This window comes from Portunus trituberculatus, chromosome 42 (assembly GCF_017591435.1).
Source record: "Portunus trituberculatus isolate SZX2019 chromosome 42, ASM1759143v1, whole genome shotgun sequence".
In the NCBI taxonomy this organism is placed as follows: domain Eukaryota; kingdom Metazoa; phylum Arthropoda; class Malacostraca; order Decapoda; family Portunidae; genus Portunus; species Portunus trituberculatus.
In genome coordinates, this window is record NC_059296.1 from 21320957 (window position 1) to 21347856 (window position 26900).

General features: G+C 40.8%; 1 protein-coding gene across 19 annotated transcripts in view; it reads left to right on the forward strand.

The window, feature by feature from the left end:
- The window catches only part of LOC123517573 (calcium-dependent secretion activator-like), a 1686808-nt gene that overhangs the window by 190163 nt on the left and 1469745 nt on the right, over window positions 1-26900 (forward strand). For all 19 annotated transcript variants that reach the window (XM_045277817.1, XM_045277814.1, XM_045277824.1 and 16 more), the window contains one exon: window positions 19756-19923. In XM_045277817.1, the coding sequence (XP_045133752.1) occupies window positions 19756-19923 (168 nt within the window). The remainder of the gene's footprint in view (window positions 1-19755; window positions 19924-26900) is intronic.

The window sequence follows — 26900 nt, forward strand, 5'->3', positions numbered from 1 at the left end:
CTTCAGTGCTAGCATTCATCCGGCGTGGTACATGGTACTCAGCTAATACCAATGAGTAATTATATCATAAACAAACAGTGAATGCCAGGTCGTGCTCTTTTGGTGATGATTTGATCTATTATCGCCTGAAAGTGCTCTCCCTTCAGTCATCAAATTAGTACCCTTCAGAATAAACACCTGGTTGTCATTGGATTCCTGTCACTTCGCCTCGTAAACTGGCTGTCTCCTATTGTTTTATATTAATTTTTTTTTTTTATGTTATGGCTTATAGCGCTTGTAGGCATACTTGAAGAGTATATGTGGGAAGCGCTGTTCAGCTTCTGCCCATTAGTGGCGTAGGCAATTTTATTTAAAGTGGTACCCATATTAGGACCCATATCATCACCCAAGTGCATCTTTGGTGTAACCATCTAGAACCTGGGTATCATGGTGACATGTAGGTAACTTAAACCACTCGACAAATGACATAGCTTCAAAGTGGTATGTGGTGGGATTCGAACCTACCTAGGCATGGACGTCTGTCCGATCCCACGCTCACCACCTTACCCACTACGCCACTGCCCCCTAAACTTAATTGTTTAAGGTGATGCAGTGGCTTTTTGTCTGTCTGTGTACGTTCGCGTCTTTGTCTCCTGTCTTTTTTATTTAATATCTAGCTGTCTGTCTCTATCTTTGTACGTTCTTGTGTCTCTGTTTCTGTTTTTCTGTTTCCTTTTCTATCTGGTTTTCTGGCTCTGTACGTTCGTGTCTCTCTCTCTCTCTCTCTCTCTCTCTCTCTCTCTCTCTCTCTCTCTCTCTCTCTCTCTCTCTCTCTCTCTCTCTCTCTCTCTCTCTCTCTCTCTCTCTCTCTCTCATAAAGCAGATTTGACTTGTAAATTAATGCTGTATTTGTGAAGGAAGAAGAGCGTTGGAGTGTGTTGGGGAGGGCGGAGGAGGTGGATGGGTCGTGTTAGATGCGGATATTGACCTCTCTCACCGGTGTCTGAAGAGTTGCTGAGGGAGAAAGAGACGCTGCCGGGGAGGTGCGGGGACATGAGCTGAGAGACTTTGTGCTAAGTCTGGCAATAGATCATTACTAACACTATCACCACTGCCGCCATCATTGTCATCATCATCATTATCATTATCATTATTGTCTGCATTATGAATCACGAAGTGATGAAAGTTATTCATCTTGAAAAGAAGATGGTGAGAGAGAGAGAGAGAGAGAGAGAGAGAGAGAGATTAAATACATTCCCATGAAACTAAGCCAAGATCACAATAACTAAACTTGTGGTAAACTGAATGTTCTATCCTGAACATTTTGTGTTTTGTGTTGTCAAACTTCCAATTCCAGGAAAGAAGTGTCTTTGTATTTTTGAAGGGTTTGTTGTCCTTCGTTGTACAACTGTCGTTGGGAGCTTGTTCGGCATCATTAGAATAGAAATACTCGGTACGATCCAGTTATATACTGTATGTCTTTATTTGGGCATCGCACCATCATTTTTTGTTCATAAAGTAGGATAAAATGACAGTAACTGAGTTTCCGCGCCATTGTAACATACTTGCACCAGCTAAAGATATTCGGTTGGCGTTCCCATGAGGCGATGTTCTCCCTCCCAGCTCTGCTCAGCGCCCACCGTAAAAGAATATAAGAGCCTGATCACAGATGTTGTGGGGCCAGGGAAATGCTGAAACGCCACCTACTGCCTTACTGGAATGCGAGGTATTTAGGTGACTGGAAACAACGTGCTTATAATTTTGTTTATTTATTTCGTATGACAGATGAAAATTATATAAGCAAATGCTTTACAGATCTGAAATGTAACGTCAAATCCATAAAATTGTACGGGAAACAGTTAGTCTTAACCCCTTCAGTAATGGGACACATTTTTATCTTTAGATTTGTTTTATTTAATTTTATTGACATTAAGAAGGGTCTATGAAAGTCAGAAGATTAATGACCAGAGTCTTCACAATTTTAATCCCCCACATGAGTTTGTGAGACTGTATAAAATCACCAAATAATAAGCGGAATGAATATGAAAGCGCGTTATGGTATTGAAGAGGTTAATCTTAAGCGGCTAATGAAATATAAAGCAAACAAATTTCAACACAACGTTTGTTTGACTAGCCAGGGAAAACAAACAGCGTTTGCTTGACTCTAACCGCAACGCCATGATTGCAACAACATTTTACCAAGGGAATGAAAATTAATTGTTTCTTCTAACGGCACAGCAGCGGCCGGCCTTGTGTTGCTGGAATAGTGACATGTTCGTGTGTAGACCTGGAGGTGATCTTGCTAGTAACCTTGAAGCGAATGATATGGTGGTAGTGGTGATGGTGATAGTGGGTGACAGCTTCAGCGGGATCAGCACCCCTATAATTATAGTCTTGTTAGGAACCCCCGACGGGAGTGGACCTTAATTCTGCTGAAATTTACCTTTACGTGTACACTATGGCTTGAGAAAGAGTCAGCGCCGAGAGAGAGAGAGAGAGAGAGAGAGAGAGTGTGTGTGTGTGTGTGTGTGTGTGATTGTATTCTCTCAAAAACATTCACGCAGTATTTTCAAGCATGAGATAAACTATGTACCCTCCTCCAAACACACACACACACACACACACACACACACACACACGGCCCGGTATCTCAGTGGTTAGAGCGCTGGCTTCACAAGCCAGAGGACCGGGGTTCGATTCCCCGGCCGGGTGGAGATATTTGGGTGTGTCTCCTTTCACGTGTAGCCCCTGTTCACCTAGCAGTGAGTAGGTACGGGATGTAAATCGAGGAGTTGTGACCTTGTTCCGGTGTGTGGTGTGTGCCTGGTCTCAGGCCTATCCGAAGATCGGAAACAATGAGCTCTGAGCTCGTTCCGTAGGGTAACTTACGTCTGGCTGTCTCGTCAGAGACTGCAGCAGATCAAACAGTGAATTACACACACACACACACACACGCACGCACACACAGAGCTGGTGGTTAGTTTCGCAGGGGTGAGCTAAGTCGGTCATCTGTCACGGCGTAGTCGTGAATGGAACTCAATATAATTGAATGAAGATTAGTAGCTTTTCCGCTCAGTGACGCTCTGATAGCATGGCTTGTTGGCTTGATTTAAGGCCGTTTCACACCGGAGACGAGGCACCCGACGCACGCGGTGGGAAGCTGCATGGCTTAAAATCACCTCTGTGTATTTCCAATAGGAGTGTTCACACCGGATGCGAAACTTTGGGACATATGGCAGCCACACCGCGCGCACCGATTTCAAGATCGCCAGGCAGGCGATTTTTCTGGCTATAAATAACACTGAAGAACTTAAGAGAACTGAGCTGGAATCAGTCTGAAATATTGTCCAGATTTCCCTCATCCATTTCTACCTCTTGATTAAGATGATATTCACCACTTTCGAGTCGTTTCACGTCAAGGGACCATAGAGTACTGTCTTCCTTCGCTGCAAAAGTCAGTCAGTCAGCCAGCCTTCAACGCAGGGAATGTCTCGTCTATAGCATCGCGCCCGGTGTGAACATAGGCATAGTAACCAAAGTCAGCCCGACTCTCGTGCGTCGTGTGCCTCGTCTCCGGTGTGAAACGGCCTTTAGGAGAGGGAGGCGGCCCGGGATTTAGGGAAGGCAGCACAAAGAAGGAGAGAGAGAGAGAGAGAGAGAGAGAGAGAGAGAGAGAGAGAGAGAGAGAGAGAGAGAGAGAGAGAGAGAAACTTTAAACAGAAAGTAATGAAGACACACACACACACACACACACACACACACACACACACACACACACACACACACACACTCACTCACAGAAACAAACGTAACACATAAAATTTCGACCAAACAGCACAGGAAGCAAAATGAAAGGGGAGCTAACCTGAAGACCAGGACAAAAATAGTCAACAAAGCTAATTCGGGCACGCATCCCCGAGGGTCACGCGTGTATGTAGTGCAGCGCTGGGACCCTGACACCTGGCCTAGCACATGCCTGGGGTCGATACCTGAAGGGCAGGTGAGGAGTGCTGGTGCTAAACCTCTTGTTTCTGCTGATGATGAGGGGAATGAAGAGGAGGTATGATGGTGCTATTGTTAAACACACATACACACACACACACACACACACACACACACACACACACACACACACACACACACACACACACACACACACACACACACACACACAGGGAGAGAGAGAGAGAGAGAGAGAGAGAGAGAGAGAGAGAGAGAGAGAGAGAGAGAGAGAGAGAGAGAGAGAGAGAGAGAGAGAGGGGGAGGGAGGGAGGGAGAGAAGCGTACTGGTGTGTTAGTAGTAATGGATGCTTTAGTGCTTCTTATAACGTTAAAATGGAAGAAGAAACAGGTTTTCCAGCTGGTTTTAGAGAATGATATAGGACGAAAGTGTGGCGGTGGCGGACGGCAAACAAACTGGTGGTGTGGTGTTGGTGATGATGTTGGTGAGAGTGGAGGTTCCGGGGATAGAAAGGAAAGAGAGGGAGAGAAAAGGAATACATGTTCTTTAGCACACCGTTGAAATTTATAACGCGTAACATTGATGAAATTTTAGGTAACAGGCAGCGAGCGAGCAGAGAGAGAGAGAGAGAGAGAGAGAGAGAGAGAGAGTGTGTGTGTGTGTGTGTGTGTGTGTGTGTGTGTGTGTGTGTGTGTGTGTGTGTGTGTGTATTTATCTAGTTGTATTTACCTACACTTATCCTATTTTTCTTTAAAACTATGCACACTCGTTGCTGACACCACTTCCTCACTCAAACTGTTCCAAGTCTCAACACATCTTTGCGGAAACCATATTTTTTAACATCTCTCAGATATCTTCCCTTCCTCAGTTTCTTACTATGCGATCTTGTGCTTCTAATGTCATATTCTTCTCTCAGGATTAGTTTCTCATTATTCACTCAATCCATTCCGTTAATCAATTTATAAACTTGTATCAGATCCCCTCTCTCTCTTCTCTGTTCCAGGGTTGGTAGATCCATAGCTTTTAGTCTTTCCTCATATGTGATCCATTTAAATTCTGGAACCATTCTTGTAGCCATTTTTTGTAGTCTCTCCAGTTTCTTTGTTTCTTTTTTGGGGGGTCCACACAACTCCTGCATATTCCAATCTGGGTCTTAATTTAGTACTTATCAATTTCTTCATCCGTTCTTTGTCCGTATAGTGAAATGAAATGCTAATCCAATATTTCTTAGCAAATTATATGTCTCTCTGAAAATTCTATCAATATGGCTTACCAGTTGATTGTTTTCTTCCATCGTCACTCCCAAGTCCTTTTCCTATTTTTACTTTTTCTAGTTCTACTCCATCTCCCATCTTATAGATTCCCACTGGTCGTCTTTCACTTTTTCCCATTTCCATGACATGGCTTTTGTCCACATTGAATTCCATCTCCCATTTTTTACTCCATTTCCAGATCTTGTTTAAGTCTTCCTGCAGTATTTCACAATCCTCTTTTTGTTTTATGACTCTGCACAGTTTCGCATCGTCCGCAAACAGATTTATGTAGCTGTTCACTCCCTCTGGCATGTCGTTTATATATATGAAAAAGTATTGGCGGCCAATACTGACCCTGTGGCACTCCGCTGTCTACTGCTCTCCACTTGGACTTCATATCTTTAACTACCGTCCTTATTTCTCTCCCCCTCAAGTAATTTTCATCCATCTCAATGTGCTTCCTTTTAAGCCACCCTTCTCCTCTAACTTCCATAGTAATCTTTCATGTGGCACTTTATCAAACGCCTAAATAAATCAGTCTCTCTCTCTTGTACTTCATCAACTATTCTAGAGTAGAAACTCAATAAATTTGTTACACATGACCGACCTTTTCTAAAACCAAATTGGCTATTTGATAATAATTTGTTGTCTTCAAGAAACTCAATCCATTGTTTCTTTATTATTCTTTCACACATCTTGCATATTACACTAGTTAGTGATACCGGTCTGTAATTTAAAGGTTCTTCCTTCCTTCCGCTCTTATATATGGGAACCACCTCAGCTCTTTTCCATTCTACTGGTACTGTTCCATTTTCTATTGAGCATTTTATGATGTTGTATATAGGACTTGCTAGTTCTTCCTACATTCTTTCAGTATTCTGCCTGAGACTTCATCCAGTCCCATTGCCTTTTCCTCATCTAATTCCGTCATCAACTCTTTTATTTCAAGCTTGGTTACTTTAATCTCTTTCATATGGACAGTCTCTCTATTACCCTGTGGTCTTTCAAATTTGGATTCCTTAGTAAAGACCTCCTGAAATTTACTATTTAACAGTTCTGCCATACTTTTTGGGTCTTCCACCATCCCGTTCTCTCCTTTTAACCTTTCTATTGTTTCTTTTTGGCTTATTTTTCCATTTATGAATCTGTAGAACAATTTCGGTTGTTCCTTACATTTTTCGACAATGTCCTTTTCATAGTTCCTTTCTTCTTCCTTTCTCACCTTAGCATATTCATTTCTTGTTGTTTTGAAGTTTTCCTTATTTTCTGGATTTCTGTTTCTCCACCTTTTCCATGCTCCATCTCTTTTCTCCTTTGCCCTAGCACACCTTGCATTAAACCAATCTTTCTTTCCTTCTTCTTTAGGTCTATATTTCGGGACATATTCCCTGACTCCTGTTTTGTATATTTCCAAAAATAAGTCTTGTACCGTCTCTGAGTTTTCCATCTCCTCCCAGTTTACGTTTTTAAAATAGCTTTTTGAGGTTCTCAATATCAACCTTTCTGTAATTTGATCGGTCTCCTTTGTATGATTCGTCTCTATCTTCCTTTCCCTCTTCTATATCCATTTCTAATATTACATGGTCACTCTTTCCCAATGGGCACGTATATCTTATATCATCGTTCATTTGTATACCCCTTGTAAAAACTAGGTCTAATCTTGCCGGCTCGTCGTTTCCTCTGAATCTTGTGTTTTCCTTTACTCTTTGGTCCATCATATTATCCATCATTAGGTTCAGGAATCTTTCTCCCAGGCTTCTTCCCCCATACCACTTTCATAATTTTCCCAGTCCACCTCCTTACAGTTGAAATCTACTAATATCACTTTTCTCCTTTCTTTAATGATTCTCGTAAGACTCCTTATTGTGTCATGTATCATGTCTTTATATTCTTGATTGGTCCATGAATTTGTTTTTGGTGGCACATATGTTCCAGAGATTGTAATATGTATCTTAATATACAGTATTTCTGATTTTCCTTCCCCAAACTCCACTTGATTTACCACCATCTCTTTCCTTAACATCATCATGACTCCTCCTCTTTTACCCACTCTGTCTCTCCTCCATATATTATGCCTTTTATCTATGTCTATTTTTATTGCCTCATTTAACTTTGTTTCCACCAGGCATACAATATCTGGTTCTTCTTTCTTTATGTAATCTCTTAATTCTAATTTACTTGATGAAACCCCATCTAATGTTTGTATACATCATTTTTAATCTCTTGTTCTTATCATTTCTAGTTAAACTTCCTCCATTTTTTTTCTTCCTTCTCTTTTATATACCATTTCCTTATCCTGTCTCCTATAATTCTCCAAAAAAAAATGCCTTCTCCTCTGACCTTTCATTATTTTTTTCTCTTGCTTCTGCCACCAGTTCGTTGTGTCTCTTCCTTTCCTCCTCGTTTCTATTTTTCTTTATATATATATATATATATATATATATATATATATATATATATATATATATATATATATATATATATATATATATATATATATATATATATATATATCTTTGCAACCTTCTGTTTCTCTGAGTTTTGTTGTTCTATATAGTATTTCTTCTGTTGCTGCTTGTGATTTTAGTAGTATCTTGATTGGCCTCACTGTTCCTTCCTGATATGGTCCCATTCTGTCGATTTCTTCTACTTCCTCTTCTAAGTTCTGTCTATCCTCGTCATTTAGATTTTTTTAGTAGGTCTTTTAGGCCGGGAGCACACTAGCGACTTGTCGCGTCGACACGATGTGTTCGTGTTTGGAGCACACTGGCGACACGATGTGGCGACCACTTTCGACCACAGAGCGACGGAGCACACTGATGAGGCGACGTGGCGACCACAACGCTGAGTCACGCCCCCACCCTTCGAGATCTCAGTTTCAGCATGGACTCTGAAGCACATACTTGCTTTGTTTTTTTTTCATGAAGAATCCATCTCTTTGAAGCCGGGCACGAAGATGGTACACAATTCCTCCCATGCCTTGGCTTTCACAATTTTTTTGCTGTATTCATTACAGCGCACATCCCATATCGCTGGTCGATCTTCAATTTCAATAATAAAACGATCGATGTCGAGTGAAGCCATGGTAAGTGTAGCCCGGAGCAAGGGGTGTGTACCCAAGCACGTGCCCACCCTGACTAACTGACATCAGTGGCGAGTGGCGGGAACAACCACTGTCGCTAGTGTGTGCGAACCCGGCGACAAAGCGGGAATGAGTGACAGATAGCCACAGTCGCTAGTGTGCGCGGCAAAACTTGAAAACAATGGAAACCTATGGGAGACCACATCCCCTCCACACGATGCTGTGGCTTTGTGGCACCACAGAGTCGCCAGTGTGCTCATTTCGTCTTTTTCCCTTCTTGGTCTATATTTAACATTTTTTTCTTTCTGGCCAAAAATAATTAAACTTTTTTTTTTATCTGCAATTTCTCTTACAAGATTTTCTTTTTCTTAAGGTCTTCTATCATTTTGTTTGTCATATTTTCATCTCTTTCTTTTAACTGTTCTTGAAATACTTCCTGAAATGATTCCTTGTCTTTCTTATCTTGGATTCTCCATGCCTGTACTTCTTTTTAATCACGTCTTGTACTCTTTCCTCTTCTTTGTTAACTAGATCTTTTAGCTTCTCTTTTTCTTTCTCGGCTTTACCGAGTCCTTCTTCCATCAATTTCTTGTAGTTAGCTACTTCCTTTTTTTAATTCTTCATTTTCTGCTCTTAGCCTAGTTTCGTTTTCTTCCACTCTTTTTATCCCTTCTTTCAATTTCTGGAGCTCTTTTTCGTGTTCTTCATTCTCTTTCATTCCCATATTCTTCTTTATCCATTTATCTAATTTACGTTCAATAGTCAACACTCTATTAAATAGTGAAGTATGTGCTGTATCGAAGCCTTCGAATGCTCTTTCATCTTCACCAACATAGTCATCATCATTTTTCATTCTTTCCCGTGTCTCATACCTGCATTTAGATGGAATCTCTTCCTTACTCATGATTTTGTAACACTGTATTCATGAAAACGAGTCTACACTACTCGCCCAGGCCACTGCAAACCCAAAACAATAGGTAGTGAAGATCAGCTGATTCTCGGAGCGACGGTACTGCGTCCTTCCTTGACCGCGTCTCGTGTGTTTCACTGTTTCACTGTTTGATCTGCTGCAGTCTCTGACGAGACAGCCAGACGTTACCCTACGGAACGAGCTCAGAGCTCATTATTTCCGATCTTCGGATATGCCTGAGACCAGGCACACACCACACACCGGGACAACAAGGTCACAACTCCTCGATTTACATCCCGTACCTACTCACTGCTAGGTGAACAGGGGCTACACGTGAAAGGAGACACACCCAAATATCTCCACCCGGCCAATCGAACCCCGGTCCTCTGGCTTTGAAGTCAGCGCTCTAACCACTGAGCTATGTGTGTGTGTGTGTGTGTGTGTGTGTGTGTGTGTGTGTGTGTGTGTGTGTGTGTGTGTAATTCACCTCGATCGCTTGCTGGTCACCCAGCCAGTCTTCCCCATTACGGAGTGAGCTCAGAGCTCCTAGACCGATCTTCGGTTAGGACTGAGACCACAACACACTCCACACACCAGGAAAGCGAGGCCACAACCCCTCGAGTTACATCCCGTACCTATTTACTGCTGGGTGAACAGGGGCCACACATTAAGAGGCTTGCCCATTTGCCTCGCCGCATCGGGACTCGAACCCGGTCCTCTCGATTGTGAGTCACTGCTAACCACTACACTACGCTTGTGTGTGTGTGTGTGTGTGTGTGTGTGTGTGTGTGTGTGTGTGTGTGTGTGTGTGTGTGTGTGTGTATTTACCTAGTTGTATTTACCTAGTTGTAGTTTTACAGGGCCTGGGTTTTATGCTCGTGTGGCTCCGTCTCCATATCTACGCTTATCCAATTTTTTCTTTAAAACTATGTACACTCTTTGCTGACACCACTTCCTCACTCAAACTGTTCCAAGTCTCAACACATCTTTGCGGGAGACTAAATTTTTTAACATCTCTCAGATATCTTCGCTTCCTCAGTTTCTTACTATGCGATCTTGTGCTTCTAATGTCATATTCTTCTCTCAGGATTAGTTTCTCATTATCCACTTGATCCATTCCGTTAATCAATTTATAAACTTGTATCAGATCCCCTCTCTCTCTTCTCTGTTCCAGGGTTGGTAGATCCATTGCTTTAGTCTTAGTCTCTCCTCATATGTCATCCCTTTAAATTCTGGAACCATTCTTGTAGCCATTTTTTGTAGTCTCTCCTTATGTTTCCTTATGTTTGTGTTTTTGTGTGTGTGTGTGTGTGTGTGTGTGTGTGTGTGTGTGTGTGTGTGTGTATTTACCTAGTTGTACCTAGTTGTAGTTTTACAGGGCCTGGGCTCTATGCTCGTGTGGCCCCGTCTCCATATCTACACTTATCCAATCTTACTTTAAAAGTATGCACACTCGTTGCAGACACTACTTCTTCATTTAAACTGTTCCACGTCTCAATACATCTCTGCGGGAAACTATATATTTTAATATCTCTCAGACATCTTCCTTTTCTCAGCTTTTTACTATGCGATCTTGTGCTTCGGATGTCCTATTCTTCTCTCAGGATCAGTTTCTCATTATCCACTTAGTCCATTCCGTTGATCAATTTATAAACTTGTTTCAGGTCTCCTCTCTCCCTTCTTTGTTCCAGGGTTGGTAGATCCATAGCCTTTAGTCTTTCCTCATATGTCATCCCTTCAAATTCTGGAACCATTCTTGTAGCTATTTTTTGTAGCCTCTCCAATTTTCTTATGTGTTTCTTTTTATGAGGGGTCCACACTACTCCTGCATATTCCAATCTGGGTCTTATTATAGTACTTATCAATTTCTTTATTATTTCTTTGTCCATGTAGTGTGTGTGTGTGTGTGTGTGTGTGTGTGTGTGTGTGTGTGTGTGTGTGTGTGTGTGTGAAATGACAATTCAAATTTTCAAACACCACAAGACGACAGCATTGAGCAAGCAGTACCTCAGGAAGAAAGGAGTGAAAGAAGGGAATCTTCTAGCCTGAACGACAAACCTACCCATTTTACTTTTATCCTTGAATTCCGTGATCACGCCACGATTCTTCTGAATAAGTTGGAAAAGAAAACAAAACACCCGAAAACTTGTCAGGATAAAAGAAAGTGGAGAAGAAGAAAGAAAAAAAGAGCAGGAGCAGGCAGTGAAGGAGACGGAGCATGAGGAACAGAAGGAGGAGAAAGAGAAAGAAAACGAGGAATCATGAGAGGAGCTGTAATAGGAGAAGGTGGAGGAACAGAAGAAACAGGAGGTATAGGCAAGTGTGAACAGAAACACCATGGCCTTCTTATCCTAGAAAGGCTTGACAGAAGGGAACAGACAGATTGCTTTAATATCCAGGCAAGAAATTGGTGGAGGTGGAGGTTGAGAGAGAGAGAGAGAGAGAGAGAGAGAGAGAGAGAGAGAGAGAGAGAGAGAGAGAGAGAATGCTTGTGAAAGATCAACCTTTTTTTACTTGCAGATGTGAGAATGGAGAGGGAGAGAATGCATAGATAATGACCTCAGGCTTAGATTAGTTGTGATGAGTGTGTGTGGCATAGTGATGAGGTCTAAATGAGTGTGTAATTCATCACGGTCGTCTGCTGGTCACCTAGCCAGTCTTCCCCATTACGGAGCGAGCTCAGAGCTCATAGACCGATCTTCGGGTAGGACTGAGAGCACAACACACTCCATACACCGGGAAAGCGAGGCCACAACCACTCGAGTTACATTCCATACCTATTTACTGCTAGGTGAACAGGGGCTACACATTAAGAGGCTTGCCCTTTTGCCTCGCCGCGCCGGGACTCGAACCCGGCCCTCTCGATTGTGAGTCGAGCGTGCTAACCACTACACTACACGTTGTGTGTAATTCACTGTTCACTGTTTGATCTGCTGCAGTCTCTGACGAGACAGCCAGACGTTACCCTACGGAACGAGCTCAAAGCTCATTATTTCCGATCTTCGGATAGGCCTGAGACCAGGCACACACCACACACCGGGACAACAAGGTCACAACTCGTCGATTTACATCCCGTACCTACTCACTGCTAGGTGAACAGGGGCTACACGTCAAAGGAGACACACCCAAATATCTCCACCCGGCCGGGGAATCGAACCCCGGTCCTCTGGCTTGTGAAGTCAGCGCTCTAACCACTGAGCTACCGGGCCGTGTGTATTTACCTAGTTGTATTTACCTAGTTGTAGTTTTACAGGGCCTGGGCTTTATGCTCGTGTGGTCCCGTCTCCATATCTACACTTATCCAATTTTTCTTTAAAACTGTGTGTGTGTGTGTGTGTGTGTGTGTGTGTGTGTGTGTTTACCTAGTTGTAATTTTACAGGGCATGGGCTTTATGCTCGTGGGGCCCCGTCTCCATATCTACACTTATCCAATCTTATTTTAAAAGTATGCACACTCGTTGCAGACAGTACTTCTTCATTTGAACTGTTCCACGTCTCAATACATCTTTGCGGGAAACTATATTTTTTAACATCTCTCAGACATCTTCCTTTTCTCAGCTTTTTACTATGCGATCTTGTGCTTCGAATGTCATATTCTTCTCTCAGGATCAGTTTCTCATTATCCACTTGGTCCATTCCGTTGATCAATTTATAAACTTGTATCAGATCTCCTCTCTCCCTTCTTTGTTCCAGGGTTGGCAGATCCATAGCCTTTAGTCTTTCCTCATATGTCATCCCTTCAAATTCTGGAACCATTCTTGTAGCCATTTTTTGTAGTCTCTCCAACTTTCTTATGTTTTTCTTTTTATGAAGGGTCCACACTACTCCTGAATATTTCAATCTGGGTCTTATTATAGTATATACTTATCAATTTCTTCATCATTTCTTTGTCCATGTAATGAAATGCTACTCCAATATTCCTTAGCAAATTATATGTTTCTTTAAAAATTCTATCAATATGGCTTACCGGTTGATTGTTTTCTTCCATCGTCACTCCTAAGTCCTTTTTTTTTTTTTATTTGTGTGTGTGTGTGTGTGTGTGAGAGAGAGATTAGCCGGGTTCCTAATACTGTTTATCCTGTTAACCTTATATAATTCAACACCACCGTCGCCTGCTGGTCACCCAACCAGTCTTCCCCATTACGGAGCGAGCTCAGAGCTCATAGACCGATCTTCGGGTAGGACTAAGACCACAACACACTCCACACACCGGGAAAGCAAGGCCACAACCCCTCGAGTTACATCCCATACCTATTTACTGCTAGGTGAACAGGGGCCACACATTAAGAGGCTTGCCCATTTGCCTCGCCGCTTACCGGGACTCGAACCCGGCCCTCTCGATTGTGAGTCGAGCGTGCTAACCACTACACTACGCGGTGTGTGTGTGTGTGTGTGTGTGTGTGTGTGTGTGTGTGTGTGTGTGTGTGTGTGTGTGTCCTCTCGTGAGTATAATTTGTTGCAGTGTGTGCTTGTGTGACAAATCCTTCGTGATTTTTTACCAAAATTATTATGGACTAGAGGCTGTTGTTTATATGAGCTTATGAATTTATTGTATTCTTAATTTATTAGGAAATTATTTTAATGTAAAGGTGTAACCAATAAACTCCTCCTCCTCCTCCTCCTCCTCTTTTTACAGTTATGTTAAAAAGAAGAGTGTTAACTTCAACCATTGTACTGCTAATCATGGAAAGTGATGAACACACGGAAAATTACATCAATATGGCCAATATTTTAAATGAATACATTGCATCAGTGTTCACATCAGAAAATACGGAAATTAGTCAACCTATCCCAACAGCTCAGAAAAAAGGTTCCTATAGCAGCTTGAGGAAAGCGGTATCTTGCTTGTTATGAACAGCGTCAAAATAAATAAAAAAGCTTTCTGTGCTAATCTGTCTTGACCATTATTAGTTAGAGTAGGATAGATATCCAAACAACCCAGTAGGGACTTCAGGGTTTGTTGCCGTTTGGACTTCCTTAGTAATCTTTTGTAATCAGGATGGAATCTAAATCTTTTTATCTTATCAATTCCTAGCCTCTGACTGACTGTTTTCATTCTCTTTTTCGTCGCCACAATGTTGCATCTCTTTCTGTCTTCTATCGCTATTTCCTGCCAGATATTTTCGCTAACTACATCTCCTCCTCCTTCAGCCTCGCTACTCTTGATTTTCTTTATTCTCTCACCCATATTCTTTCCACTTCTCTAATGTACGAGTTAACCAATATTCTCAATCATTCATCCCCGTTCTCTAGTAAATTCTGGAGAGAGAGAGAGAGAGAGAGAGAGAGAATGTGAGGATGCAGTGTGTGGACGAGGAGGAGCCGTTACAAGTGAAAGCGGGAGAATCATAAGACTCTAAATTAAGACTCTAAATTGATGCTGAAGAGCAAGTGGCTGACAGGATGAGAGAGGGGGAAAGGTAGAGGGAGAGGAAGGGAGAGAAAGTGACGGACAGGATGAGAGAGAGGGAGAGAGGTAGAGGGAGAGGAAGGGAAGAAGAGGGGAAGAACAGGTGAGATGTAGGGCACTAGTTGAAGGTGCGGTCGGAGGTGTAACCTGAAGGGGGAGGAGGGGTCAGCGGCGGCGTGACAAGTGATCATAATATTGAACTTAAAGGTGTGGAAGCAACGTCTCTCTCTCTCTCTCTCTCTCTCTCTCTCTCTCTCTCTCTCTCTCTCTCTCTCTCTCTCTCTCTCTCTCTCTCTCTCTATGTCCAGATTATCGTGTACTTCTTTCTTGCTTGAAACTTTCTTTTCACACTTTTCATCGCCCTCCTCCTCCTCTTCCTCCTCCTCCTCCTCCTCCTCCTCCTCCTCCTCCTCCTCCTCCTCCTCCTCCTCCTCCTCCTCCTCCCCCCGCACCTAATCGTCCTCTAATCTTAGCTAGCCGAGACTGGCTTCACTAATACCGCATTGAATCTTGCCCGAATAGGAACAGAAGATACATGCTGGGACAAACTTTTACAAAAGAGAGAGAGAGAGAGAGAGAGAGAGAGAGAGAGAGAGAGAGAGAGAGAGAGAGAGAGAGAGAGAGAGAGAGAGAGCGTAATGACATTAGGATACAGAGAAGCTACACTTGACATTTCCATTAAGATATCCTGGGAAACATTAAGTCTTCCCCGCGTCTGTCTTACGAGAAATAAAAGTGAATAATTGATATATCGTACGGAACGTAAGGGGTGTAGCCGTGATGGTTCTCCACGTGTGTGTGTTGTAATTAGCTAATGGGAGTAAATACTAGAAGGTACATTATGTAATAGGACCAGAAGAATAAAGGGGAAGGGCGTGAATGCGCCAAATACGTAGAAGAATAAGTAACATTATAAAATAGAAAATATTGTGATAATAGTTATGATAATGATGGTAATAATGATAAAAAATAAAATTACATCAACAATAATAATATGTACGTGAAATGAGATTGAATTAAGGTATGTTACCTAAGCCATAACAATACGGTGGTGTGTGAAGGAACATAAGAGTGTGGCACTCCATTGTCGCCAACGTCAACTATTGTAGACACGGCACTGCGGTAAGGTAAGGTAAGGAGTGGGAAGTTGGATGTTACTTAAGCCTTAAGGAGCCTCGAACAGTGTCATTCCGGAGTAAGGACATTCCTAAGTAATTATGTGAATTTGTTCACGGGAATGCTTGCTATTTTCTGAGGTCTCGTGGTCGTCGGCGGAAGTCACTGGTGACAGTGGAAGAAGATAGTAGGTTGAATGCATGAATAGGTGTGATCTTTAATAGTCGTAGGTGTTTAGTATATAGAGATGACAATGATCCTGTGTTTTGCCTCATCTTACTCAAGCAAACTCTAATGAAATTTATTTCAGGATTTTCAAGTATGTTTTCATGATGGTAATGATAATATAAGAAGGACTATTGATGTAGAAAAATCATCATGAGAATTCAACTGATCACCCCGGCTGGCTTTGAAAAATAGTGCTCGTGATAAAAGCTTAAAGAAGTTAAAAATATGACCAAAGACAGGTTAAGGTCGCTTAGTCCTTTGACCGTTAATGAGAATATGATTTTTATTAAATTTGAGTAACCCTGGTTTATTCAATTGGGCGGAAATAAAAAAAAAAAAAACGAAGATCTAAAATTTTCAATCATTCGCTTTACTTTCTTCCTCTTAATTAAGCGTTGAAAAGTTCGGTCAAAGGCACAAAAAGAATGAAAAGAAGGAAAGAAAGAAAAGGCTCACGAATATTGCCGCTTTTCAAATGAAAATAAATAGATAAATGAACAAACGAACTAAAAACAGTTGAACAATTTAGTTTCTGTTTATAGCCTCTTCCGAAGTTAAAATCTAAACTTACGTGGACTGGAAGAGATAAGGAAAGGAGCGTCGGGTACTGGGCATGGACTAGTGGAGAAATGAAGGGACGTTCGTCAGAGGCCTGCAGCAGTGCGTGTCGTGTTACCCCAGTCTTGCTCCGTCCCTCACGTACTGATATCGGCCAGAAAGTTTCTCTATTATTTTTTCCTGGCGTGGTTTTTGTTGTGTGTGTGTGTGTGTGTGTGTGTGAGTGTGTAATTGATCATATTTTCTCGTCATCCATGTTTACGTTTGACTTTCGTGTTTGTTATGATGTTGCTCTAGTTCAACATTTATTTTACCAAAAGTTTAACGTGTTTGTTTTCTGAAAGGGGACACTGCACTTGATTGTTTTGTTTATTGACGTATTGAGATTGGCATTATGTAGGGCCGTCATTATTTTTTATGTATTTATTTATTGATTACTTTTATATATATTGCCGCTATCCTTGTATCCCTCACCTGTCACGTTTTCCTTCTTCATTCCATTCTAGAATAATAGTTAAACCTCATACAATATTTATTTCCTCCCCCCCTCCCCCGTTAGATCCACAAGCCTAATGTATATCATATGGTAATGGTTCACTACCGTATAGTTATTTACGTTACTTTAATCGGCAGCAGAATAATTACTGCAACCTGATGTATATGTTTTATATGCTAACTAGTATGTAGTGCGTCCTCCTCTTGCCGGCTGTTGTTTCCCAGCTGCCTCGTGTCGCTCGTAATCCCGCTGCAATGCTCAATAATCCACCCCTGACTGTCATACCGCTGAGTCTTGAGTGAGAAGATGAAGATTTTCAGACTCGTGTTGCCTGGCAACCTGTGCTCTCTCATACATGCTTCTACTAATCCCTGCCTCACTCACTTAGTCACTTATGCATTCACTTTCTCTGTCTCTCGCACAACTAGTTTCTCATACTCACGCTTTCCCTCGCTCACTCACTTAAGCTTTCATTTAACTGACTGACGAGTTGAATAAGAATGACTAATTAATTGTCTGTCTGACTGATTGAATGACTATCACATTAGCGAAGTTGCTGTTTGATTTGAAGCTTGACTGACTTGATAAATTACTTGCTAGCTGACGAAGTGATGACCATGATAACTAATTGATCAAGTAATAAATCTTCAATTAATCAGCTAAGGTGTTTAGTGAATGAGGCTGCGGAACTAAGAAATCAAACAACTGAATAACCAGCCAACAACTTAACTAACCAACTGATTAAGTAACAGGCAATCTTACCTAACTTAACTAATTAACCAGCAATTTAACTGATCAAATAACTAACAAACAAGCCAAGCTAAGTAATTAACTAGCAAACTAACTGAATGAACATATTAAAAACCATACATGGAAAGGAAACTAAATGAATAACTATGTCATACCAATAGTATTAACTGACTGACTGACAAACCCAAATCAGCCAACTACTTAACCTACTCACTGATTGACTGACTGATTGACTGACCGACATCAAATCAAATCAGCAAACTTTACAAGTGGGAACTTGATGACTGACTGGCGATGAACTGAATGTATAATTATGAGAGTGAGGAGAGCAAGAAAGTGAAGGTCAGAGGCACCACAACGCGACGTGCCTAAATTATTTCTGAATTCACATGTTGGGAAGTGAGTGCAAGTATTTATAGTGTTATTCACCACGGTCGTCTGCTTGTCACCTAGCCATCCTTTCTCCTACCGAAAGAGCTCAGAGCTCATACTTCGGGTAGGACTCAGACCACATCACACACATACACATACACCGGGAAAGCGAGGCCACAACCTTTGAGTTACATCCCGTACCTATTTTACTGTTAGGTGAACAGAGGCTACACATTAAGAGGCTTGCCCATTTGTCTCGTCGCTCCCGTGACTTGAACCCAGGCCCTCTTGGTTGTGAATCGAGCTTGCTAACCACTACACTACGCGGTGTGTGTGTGTGTGTGTGTGTGTGTGTGTGTGTGTAATTCACCTCGGTCGTCTGCTGGTCACCCAGCCAGTCTTCCCCATTAGTGTGTAATTCACCTCGGTCGTCTGCTGGTCACCCAGCCAGTCTTCCCCATTACGGAGCGAGCTCAGAGCTCATAATAGACCGATCTTCGGGTAGGACTGAGACCACATCACACACAACACACACACACCGGGAAAGCGAGGCCACAACCCCTCGAGTTACATCCCGTACCTGTTTACTGTTAGGTGAACAGGGGCCACACATTAAGAGACTTGCCTATTTGCCTTGCCGCTTTCCGGGACTCGAACCCGGGCCTCTCGATTGTGAGTCGAGCGTGCTAACCACTACATTACGCGGTGTGTGTGTGTGTGTGTGTGATTCACTGTTAGATCTGCTGCAGTCTCTGACGAGACAGCCAGACGTTACCCTACGGAACGAGCTCAGAGCTCATTATTTCCGATCTTCGGATAGGCCTGAGACCAGGCACACACCACACACCGGGACAACAAGGTCACAACTCCTCGATTTACATCCCGTACCTACTCACTGCTAGGTGAACAGGGGCTATACGTGAAAGGAGACACACCCAAATATCTCCACCCGGCCGGGGAATTGAAGCCAGCGCTCTAACCACTGAGCTACCGGGCCGCCTGTGTAATTCACTGTTTGATCTGCTGCAGTCTCTGACGAGACAGCCAGACGTTACCCTACGGAACGAGCTCAGAGCTCATTATTTCCGATCTTGGGATAGGTCTGAGACCAGGCACACACCACACAACGGGACAACAAGGTCACAACTCCTCGATTTACATCCCGTACCTACTCACTGCTAGGTGAACAGGGGCTACACGTGAAAGGAGACACACCCAAATATCTCCACCCGGCCGGGGAATCGAACCCCGGTCCTCTGGCTTGTGAAGCCAGCGCTCTAACCACTGAGCTACCGGACCGTGTGTGTGTGTGTGTGTGTGTGTTGGAAACTTTTCTTTCTTTTCTTTTCTTTTATATATTCCTTGTGGTTATTGATCTTACGAGTTTTATCTGGTACAAACAAGTAACAACAATAGAGATGGTTCTTCTGTATTTCAATGTTTTATTGTCTTTTTATCCTACTCCTCCTTCTCTCCTCTTCTACTGTTGAAAAATGTTTGTCTTGTTTTCTTTTATTTGAATGTGACATACGTTTAATTCTCTCTCTCTCTCTCTCTCTCTCTCTCTCTCTCTCTCTCTCTCTCTCTCTCTCTCTCTCTCTCTCTCTCTCCTAAAATTTTTTTCATTATTTTGATTGCAGGAGAAACAAGAACGCGAGGAAGAAGAGAGGAAGAAACGCCTGCAGTTATATGTGTTTATTCTGCGGTGTGTCGCCTACCCGTTCAACGCCAAGCAGCCCACGGACATGACCAAGAGACAGATCAAAGTCACGAAGCATCAACTGGACGTCATTCAAGGGCGTTTCCAGGTAAGGGATCTGAAGGCGCCTCCTCACTTTGTTAGTGTTTGTAAGTCTCGGTCCATCTTATGTTGTGCCAGTGTACGTCTGTCTGCCCGTTGATCATTCTCTCTCTCTCTCTCTCTCTCTCTCTCTCTCTCTCTCTCTCTCTCTCTCTCTCTTTACACACGGAAGAGAGTAGTGAAGGATTTTGTTTGAGACCTCAAGGGATGCTTCCAGATGTCCATAGGTTTACGCTTGGCAGTTCTCGTCTAAAACATTCACATTTGTACTTCCGTAATTCCATTACTTACAGTCCTCTTCTGATTATTAAGCCTAAGAATCTTGTCTACATCACTCTTCTTATATTTTTCATACCACTTATTTACCTTTAGTTTAGGAGATCCCCTCATGTTCTGCGTCTCTGAAGAAGATAATTTTGAAATCTTTAACCGTCTGTTGTAAGAGTTATTATGTATTTTAATTAGTTTTTAGTCCAAATATTTTTCATGGGTACTTAGTTTTTGATAGTCATTTCTCTTCGGAGTAACTCGAGCATATTATCCATGAATGAGTTAAGTCGTTATGGTAGTTCTGGAGTACTGCTGTCTCCACTCTCTTTGTCTCGTTCCTCCGTCACGCAAAAAAAAAAAAAAAAAAAAAAACACTAATCACCTTTTCCTCCTGAGGATGCTTATTCAATCTTTTTCATCTCTTGCATCAGGATATGGAGATTTTCCTTAACTTTTGAAACTAAATCCCACAATAGTAGTACGAAGAATAATAATAAAAAAAATAAAAGTTAAAAGCATCACCTCTATATTCTATTAAACACTAACTTTTCATACATAAAGGATGGCTCCATTTAGGGCGCATCCATTCAAAAGTCCATAGGGGATATGGGTGAAGGATAGACGCGTGTATCTATTAATGATTCCTAACAATGAATGAGCAAACAAATTCTAAGTGGGTGGGTTCTAGAACAGCAGACAAAACAAGAAACGCAGTAGCAAGTGTTGACCTTTTCTACTGCTGCTGCATGGTGTTCTGAAATAAGCTAATTGATAATTTTTGCAATAACAAACATGGCTTGCTTCTTCTATTCTTATCTCTGATTAATATCCACAGTTATGTATCAGTCACAACTGATAACTATAGGATTACTTATAAAACATGAGGTGTGTGGATGTTCATGTTCTTGCTGTCTTCAAGGTTTATGCTCTGGTTGTCTACTGTAGCTAATAATGCTAGTAAGTCTTATTGACTTCATCTATTTTGGAAATGATAAGGAAGTAATATTCCTTGTGACTTTACCCTTCATGCTATTAAGTGGGGAGCTGATTATATATAATTAGTGATACATCTCTCCTCAATTGCTTCACTTCTCTTGGACTATCCCATTGAATTTAGAAACTACATTCATACCAACAGATAATGTACACATTGATTCAGTAGATGTTTTCTTACCTTTTCCTCAGTGTCATATCATTCTACATTATTTTTCCAGTGTGTCTAGCTTCTAGTTTATCCCTTCTTCCCCTATTTATGGTCAGAAGCGAATGAATATTGATATCTTGGCATAGATGGAAATACACAAAGATGAAAGAACATCCTTCTTATGTGAATTGGAATTTTGAGTTAGCTTATTCTTAATAATATGTCAATCAATCAATCAATCAATCATCCTGTGGCACCCTCGGGGATGCATAGGGGTTTAATGAACTCTCGCCACCACATTTTATGTTGTGCCAGTGTACGGCTGTCTGCCTGTTGATCATTCTCTCTCTCTCTCTCTCTCTCTCTCTCTCTCTCTCTCTCTCTCTCTCTCTCTCTCTCTCTCTCTCTCTCTCTTTACACACGGAAGAGAGTAGTGAAGGATTTTGTTTGAGACCTCAAGGGATGCTTCCAGATGTCCATAGGTTTACGCTTGGCAGTTCTCGTCTAAAACATTCACATTTGTACTTCCATAATTCCATTACTTACAGTCCTCTTCTGATTATTAAGCCTAAGAATCTTGTCTACATCACTCTTCTTATATTTTTCATACCACTTATTTACCTTTAGTTTAGGAGATCCCCTCATGTTCTGCGTCTCTGAAGAAGATAATTTTGAAATCTTTAACCGTCTGTTGTAAGAGTTATTATGTATTTTAATTAGTTTTTAGTCCAAATATTTTTCATGGGTACTTAGTTTATGATAGTCATTTCTCTTCGGAGTAACTCGAGCATATTATCCATGAATGAGTTAAGTCGTTATGGTAGTTCTGGAGTACTGCCGTCCCCACTCTCTTTGCCTCGTTCCTCCGTCACGCAAAAAAAAAAAAAAAAAAAAAAAACACTAAACACCTTTTCCTCCTGAGGATGCTTATTCAATCTTTTTCATCTCTTGCGTCAGGATATGGAGATTTTCCTTAACTTTTGAAACTAAATCCCACAATAGTAGTACGAAGAATAATAAAAAAAAAAATAAAAGTTAAAAGCATCACCTCTATATTCTATTAAACACTAACTTTTCATACATAAAGGATGGCTCCATTTAGGGCGCATCTATTCAAAAGTCCATAGGGGATATGGGTGAAGGATAGACGCGTGTATCTATTAATGATTCCTAACAATGAATGAGCAAACAAATTCTAAGTGGGTGGGTTCTAGAACAGCAGACAAAACAAGAAACGCAGTGGCAAGTGTTGACCTTTTCTACTGCTGCTGCATGGTGTTCTGAAATAAGCTAATTGATAATTTTTGCAATAACAAACATGGCTTGCTTCTTCTATTCCTATCTCTGATTAATATCCACAGTTATGTATCAGTCACAACTGATAACTATAGGATTACTTATAAAACATGAGGTGTGTGGATGTTCATGTTCTTGCTGTCTTCAAGGTTTATGCTCTGGTTGTCTACTGTAGCTAATAATGCTAGTAAGTCTTATTGACTTCATCTATTTTGGAAATGATAAGGAAGTAATATTCCTTGTGACTTTACCCTTCATGCTATTAAGTGGGGAGCTGATTATATATAATTAGTGATACATCTCTCCTCAATTGCTTCACTTCTCTTGGACTATCCCATTGAATTTAGAAACTACATTCATACCAACAGATAATGTACACATTGATTCAGTAGATGTTTTCTTACCTTTTCCTCAGTGTCATATCATTCTACAGTATTTTTCCAGTGTGTCTAGCTTCTAGTTTATCCCTTCTTCCCCTATTTATGGTCAGAAGTGAATGAATATTGATATCTTGGCATAGATGGAAATACACAAAGATGAAAGAACATCCTTCTTATGTGAATTGGAATTTTGAGTTAGCTTATTTTTCTTAATAATATGTCAATCAATCAATCAATCAATCATCCTGTGGCACCCTCGGGGATGCATAGGGGTTTAATAAACTCTCGCCACCACATTCTTATGTTGTGCCAGTGTACATCTGTCTGCCTGTTGATCATTCTCTCTCTCTCTCTCTCTCTCTCTCTCTCTCTCTCTCTCTCTCTCTCTCTCTCTCTCTCTCTCTCTTTACACACGGAAGAGAGTAGTGAAGGATTTTGTTTGAGACCTCAAGGGATGCTTCCTGATGTCCATAGGTTTACGCTTGGCAGTTCTCGTCTAAAACATTCACATTTGTACTTCCGTAATTCCATTACTTACAGTCCTCTTCTGATTATTAAGCCTAAGAATCTTGTCTACATCACTCTTCTTATATTTTTCATACCACTTATTTACATTTAGTTTAGGAGATCCCCTCATGTTCTGCGTCTCTGAAGAAGATAATTTTGAAATCTTTAACCATCTGTTGTAAGAGTTATTATGTATTTTAATTAGTTTTTAGTCCAAATATTTTTCATGGGTACTTAGTTTATGATAGTCATTTCTCTTCGGAGTAACTTGAGCATATTATCCATGAATGAGTTAAGTCGTTATGGTAGTTCTGGAGTACTGCCATCTCCACTCTCTTTGCCTCGTTCTTCCGTCACGCAAAAAAAAAAAAAAAAACACTAAACACCTTTTCCTCCTGACGATGCTTATTCAATCTTTTTCATCTCTTGCATCAGGATATGGAGATTTTCCTTAACTTTTGAAACTAAATCCCACAATAGTAGTACGAAGAATAATAATAAAAAAAATCAAAGTTAAAAGCATCACCTCTATATTCTATTAAACACTAACTTTTCATACATAAAGGATGGCTCCATTTAGGGCGCATCCATTCAAAAGTCCATAGGGGATATGGGTGAAGGATAGATGCGTGTATCTATTAATGATTCCTAACAATGAATGAGCAAACAAATTCTAAGTGGGTGGGTTCTAGAAACGCAGTGGCAAGTGTTGACCTTTTCTACTGCTGCTGCATGGTGTTCTGAAATAAGCTAATTGATAATTTTTGCAATAACAAACATGGCTTGCTTCTTCTATTCCTATCTCTGATTAATATCCACAGTTATGTATCAGTCACAACTGATAACTATAGGATTACTTATAAAACATGAGGTGTGTGGATGTTCATGTTCTTGCTGTCTTCAAGGTTTATGCTGTGGTTGTCTACTGTAGCTAATAATGCTAGTAAGTCTTATTGACTTCATCTATTTTGGAAATGATAAGGAAGTAATATTCCTTGTGACTTTACCCTTCATGCTATTAAGTGGGGAGCTGATTATATATAATTAGTGATACATCTCTCCTCAATTGCTTCACTTCTCTTGGACTATCCCATTGAATTTAGAAACTACATTCATACCAACAGATAATGTACACATTGATTCAGTAGATGTTTTCTTACCTTTTCCTCAGTGTCATATCATTCTACATTATTTTTCCAGTGTGTCTAGCTTCTAGTTTATCCCTTCTTCCCCTATTTATGGTCAGAAGCGAATGAATATTGATATCTTGGCATAGATGGAAATACACAAAGATGAAAGAACATCCTTCTTATGTGAATTGGAATTTTGAGTTAGCTTATTTTTCTTAATAATATGTCAATCAATCAATCAATCATCCTGTGGCGCCCTCGGGGATGCATAGGGGTTTAATGAACTCTCGCCACCACATTCTATCTTGAGCTATCTCCTCAAGATCTCCCCAACATTCATGACCCACTTCTCGTTTCATTGTCCTCAGCCACATCTCCCTTGGCCTTCCTCTACAGTACCTCTTCTTCCAGGTGCCACCCATTCTGGTGTACCATGCACCAGTCCATGTCTTCTATACACATGTCCCAGCCACTTCCATCTTGAGAGCCTCACATATTCATCAACAGATTGCAGCCTTGTCATTTCTCTAATTATATTATTTGATATTCTATCCCACCACTTAACTCCCAAAATTCTTCCAAGTGGTTTAATTTCAAATACCAGGAATTTATTATCAGTAGTTATGTTGCTGTACCAAGACTCATATCCATAGATTAAAATACTCCTTACCATTACCTTGTAAATCCTGATTTTGTATGCACAAAAAAAAAAATTATTATTCCAAACTCTTTTAAGCATTCCCATTGCCTGATTAGCCCTTTTTAACCTTTCCTCAAATTCTAAGTTCAAAGAACCATCTTTAATTAAATAAGTACCCAAGTATTTAAACCTTTCAACTTGTTTTACAGTCATACCTTCAATTAAGCAGTCCTGCACATTATTCATATTGATGATTTTAAGTTTTTCTGCAGTTAATAACAAGTCCCATCTTTTGCCCTTCTATCACTAAGCAGTCCAACACTCTTTGCATCTCTCCTGGTCCATTGCACATCAAAACTATATCATCTGCATAATCCAAGTCCATAAGTTTTCTGTTTTCTTCCCAAAGTATACCAGCATCTGTTTCTGCTGTAATCCTTTTCATAGCATAGTCAATGGACCAGTACAAATAGTAAAGGCAACAAGACCCCACCTTGGATCACACCAGACCTAACTTCAAATGATTCACTCAAACAGCCATCAACCATCACTTTACAAGAGGTATTTTCATGGATGCTCATAATGATCCTCACAAACTCTAGTGGTATTCCATAATGCATCATAATCGTCCCCATAGACCTTCTCAAAATACTATCAAAATCCTTTTCAAAATCAACAAAACTAAATCAAAATCAAATATGTACTTAATTATTTTTAATAACCTAATTCCTCTTGCTAGCAAATTTGTGCCTCTCAATCATATTGTCTCCTCACCTCCATGGCCTACCAAACCTCCTTTATCCTTCATGATTCCAAGGAAAGGGATTTAGTTATCATACAAATAACACAGTGACAACTCTATCTCTGATATTGAATTTGATATGTCTACAGTCAAGCATTACCTCAAGTCTCTCAATATCTTTTCTAGCATGGGACCTGACCACATTTTAGCCTCACTTACTTCAATCTTGTGTCAATTAACTTCCTTACCCTTATATATCATATTTAAATGCTCTATAACATCAGGGCATTTGCCTGATTTCTAGAAGGTTCCCAAAGTTGTTCTCATTTTTAAAAAGGGCTCCAGAAGAATTCCTCTCAACTATAGACCAATTATCTTAACCTCTGTGTTAAAACTATAGAAAGATTACTGACAACAGTTTGATCAATACCTTGGAGAAAAATTAATTATTTTTGACTCTAAGTTTGGTTTTAGACCTCATCATTCAACTGAAGACCAACTCTTATTGACATGACATTGACATGGGTTTGTTGTGTGTGTGTGTGTATGTATGAGTGGATGAGGGTAAAGATGTAAACGTTGACATTATTGTTAAGTATTGGTATTTAATTTCTCGGTTTTTCATTTCTCATGATTGTTTTTATTACCGATTCATTAATTTGATTCGTGAAAAGATCTGAAACTTATGTCTGTCTTGCCTGTAATATCAGAGGCAGAAGGAATAAAGCATGCCTGGGAGTCGCTTGTCTCCTTCCACCTTATACTGCCGCTACAAGCTATCTAGGCATGTATGAAGTGACTAGCGATGAAGTCTGTAGGATGCCCATCTCAGTCCGTATTGCCATGGATATTCACTTCATACCAGAGTTTGATGG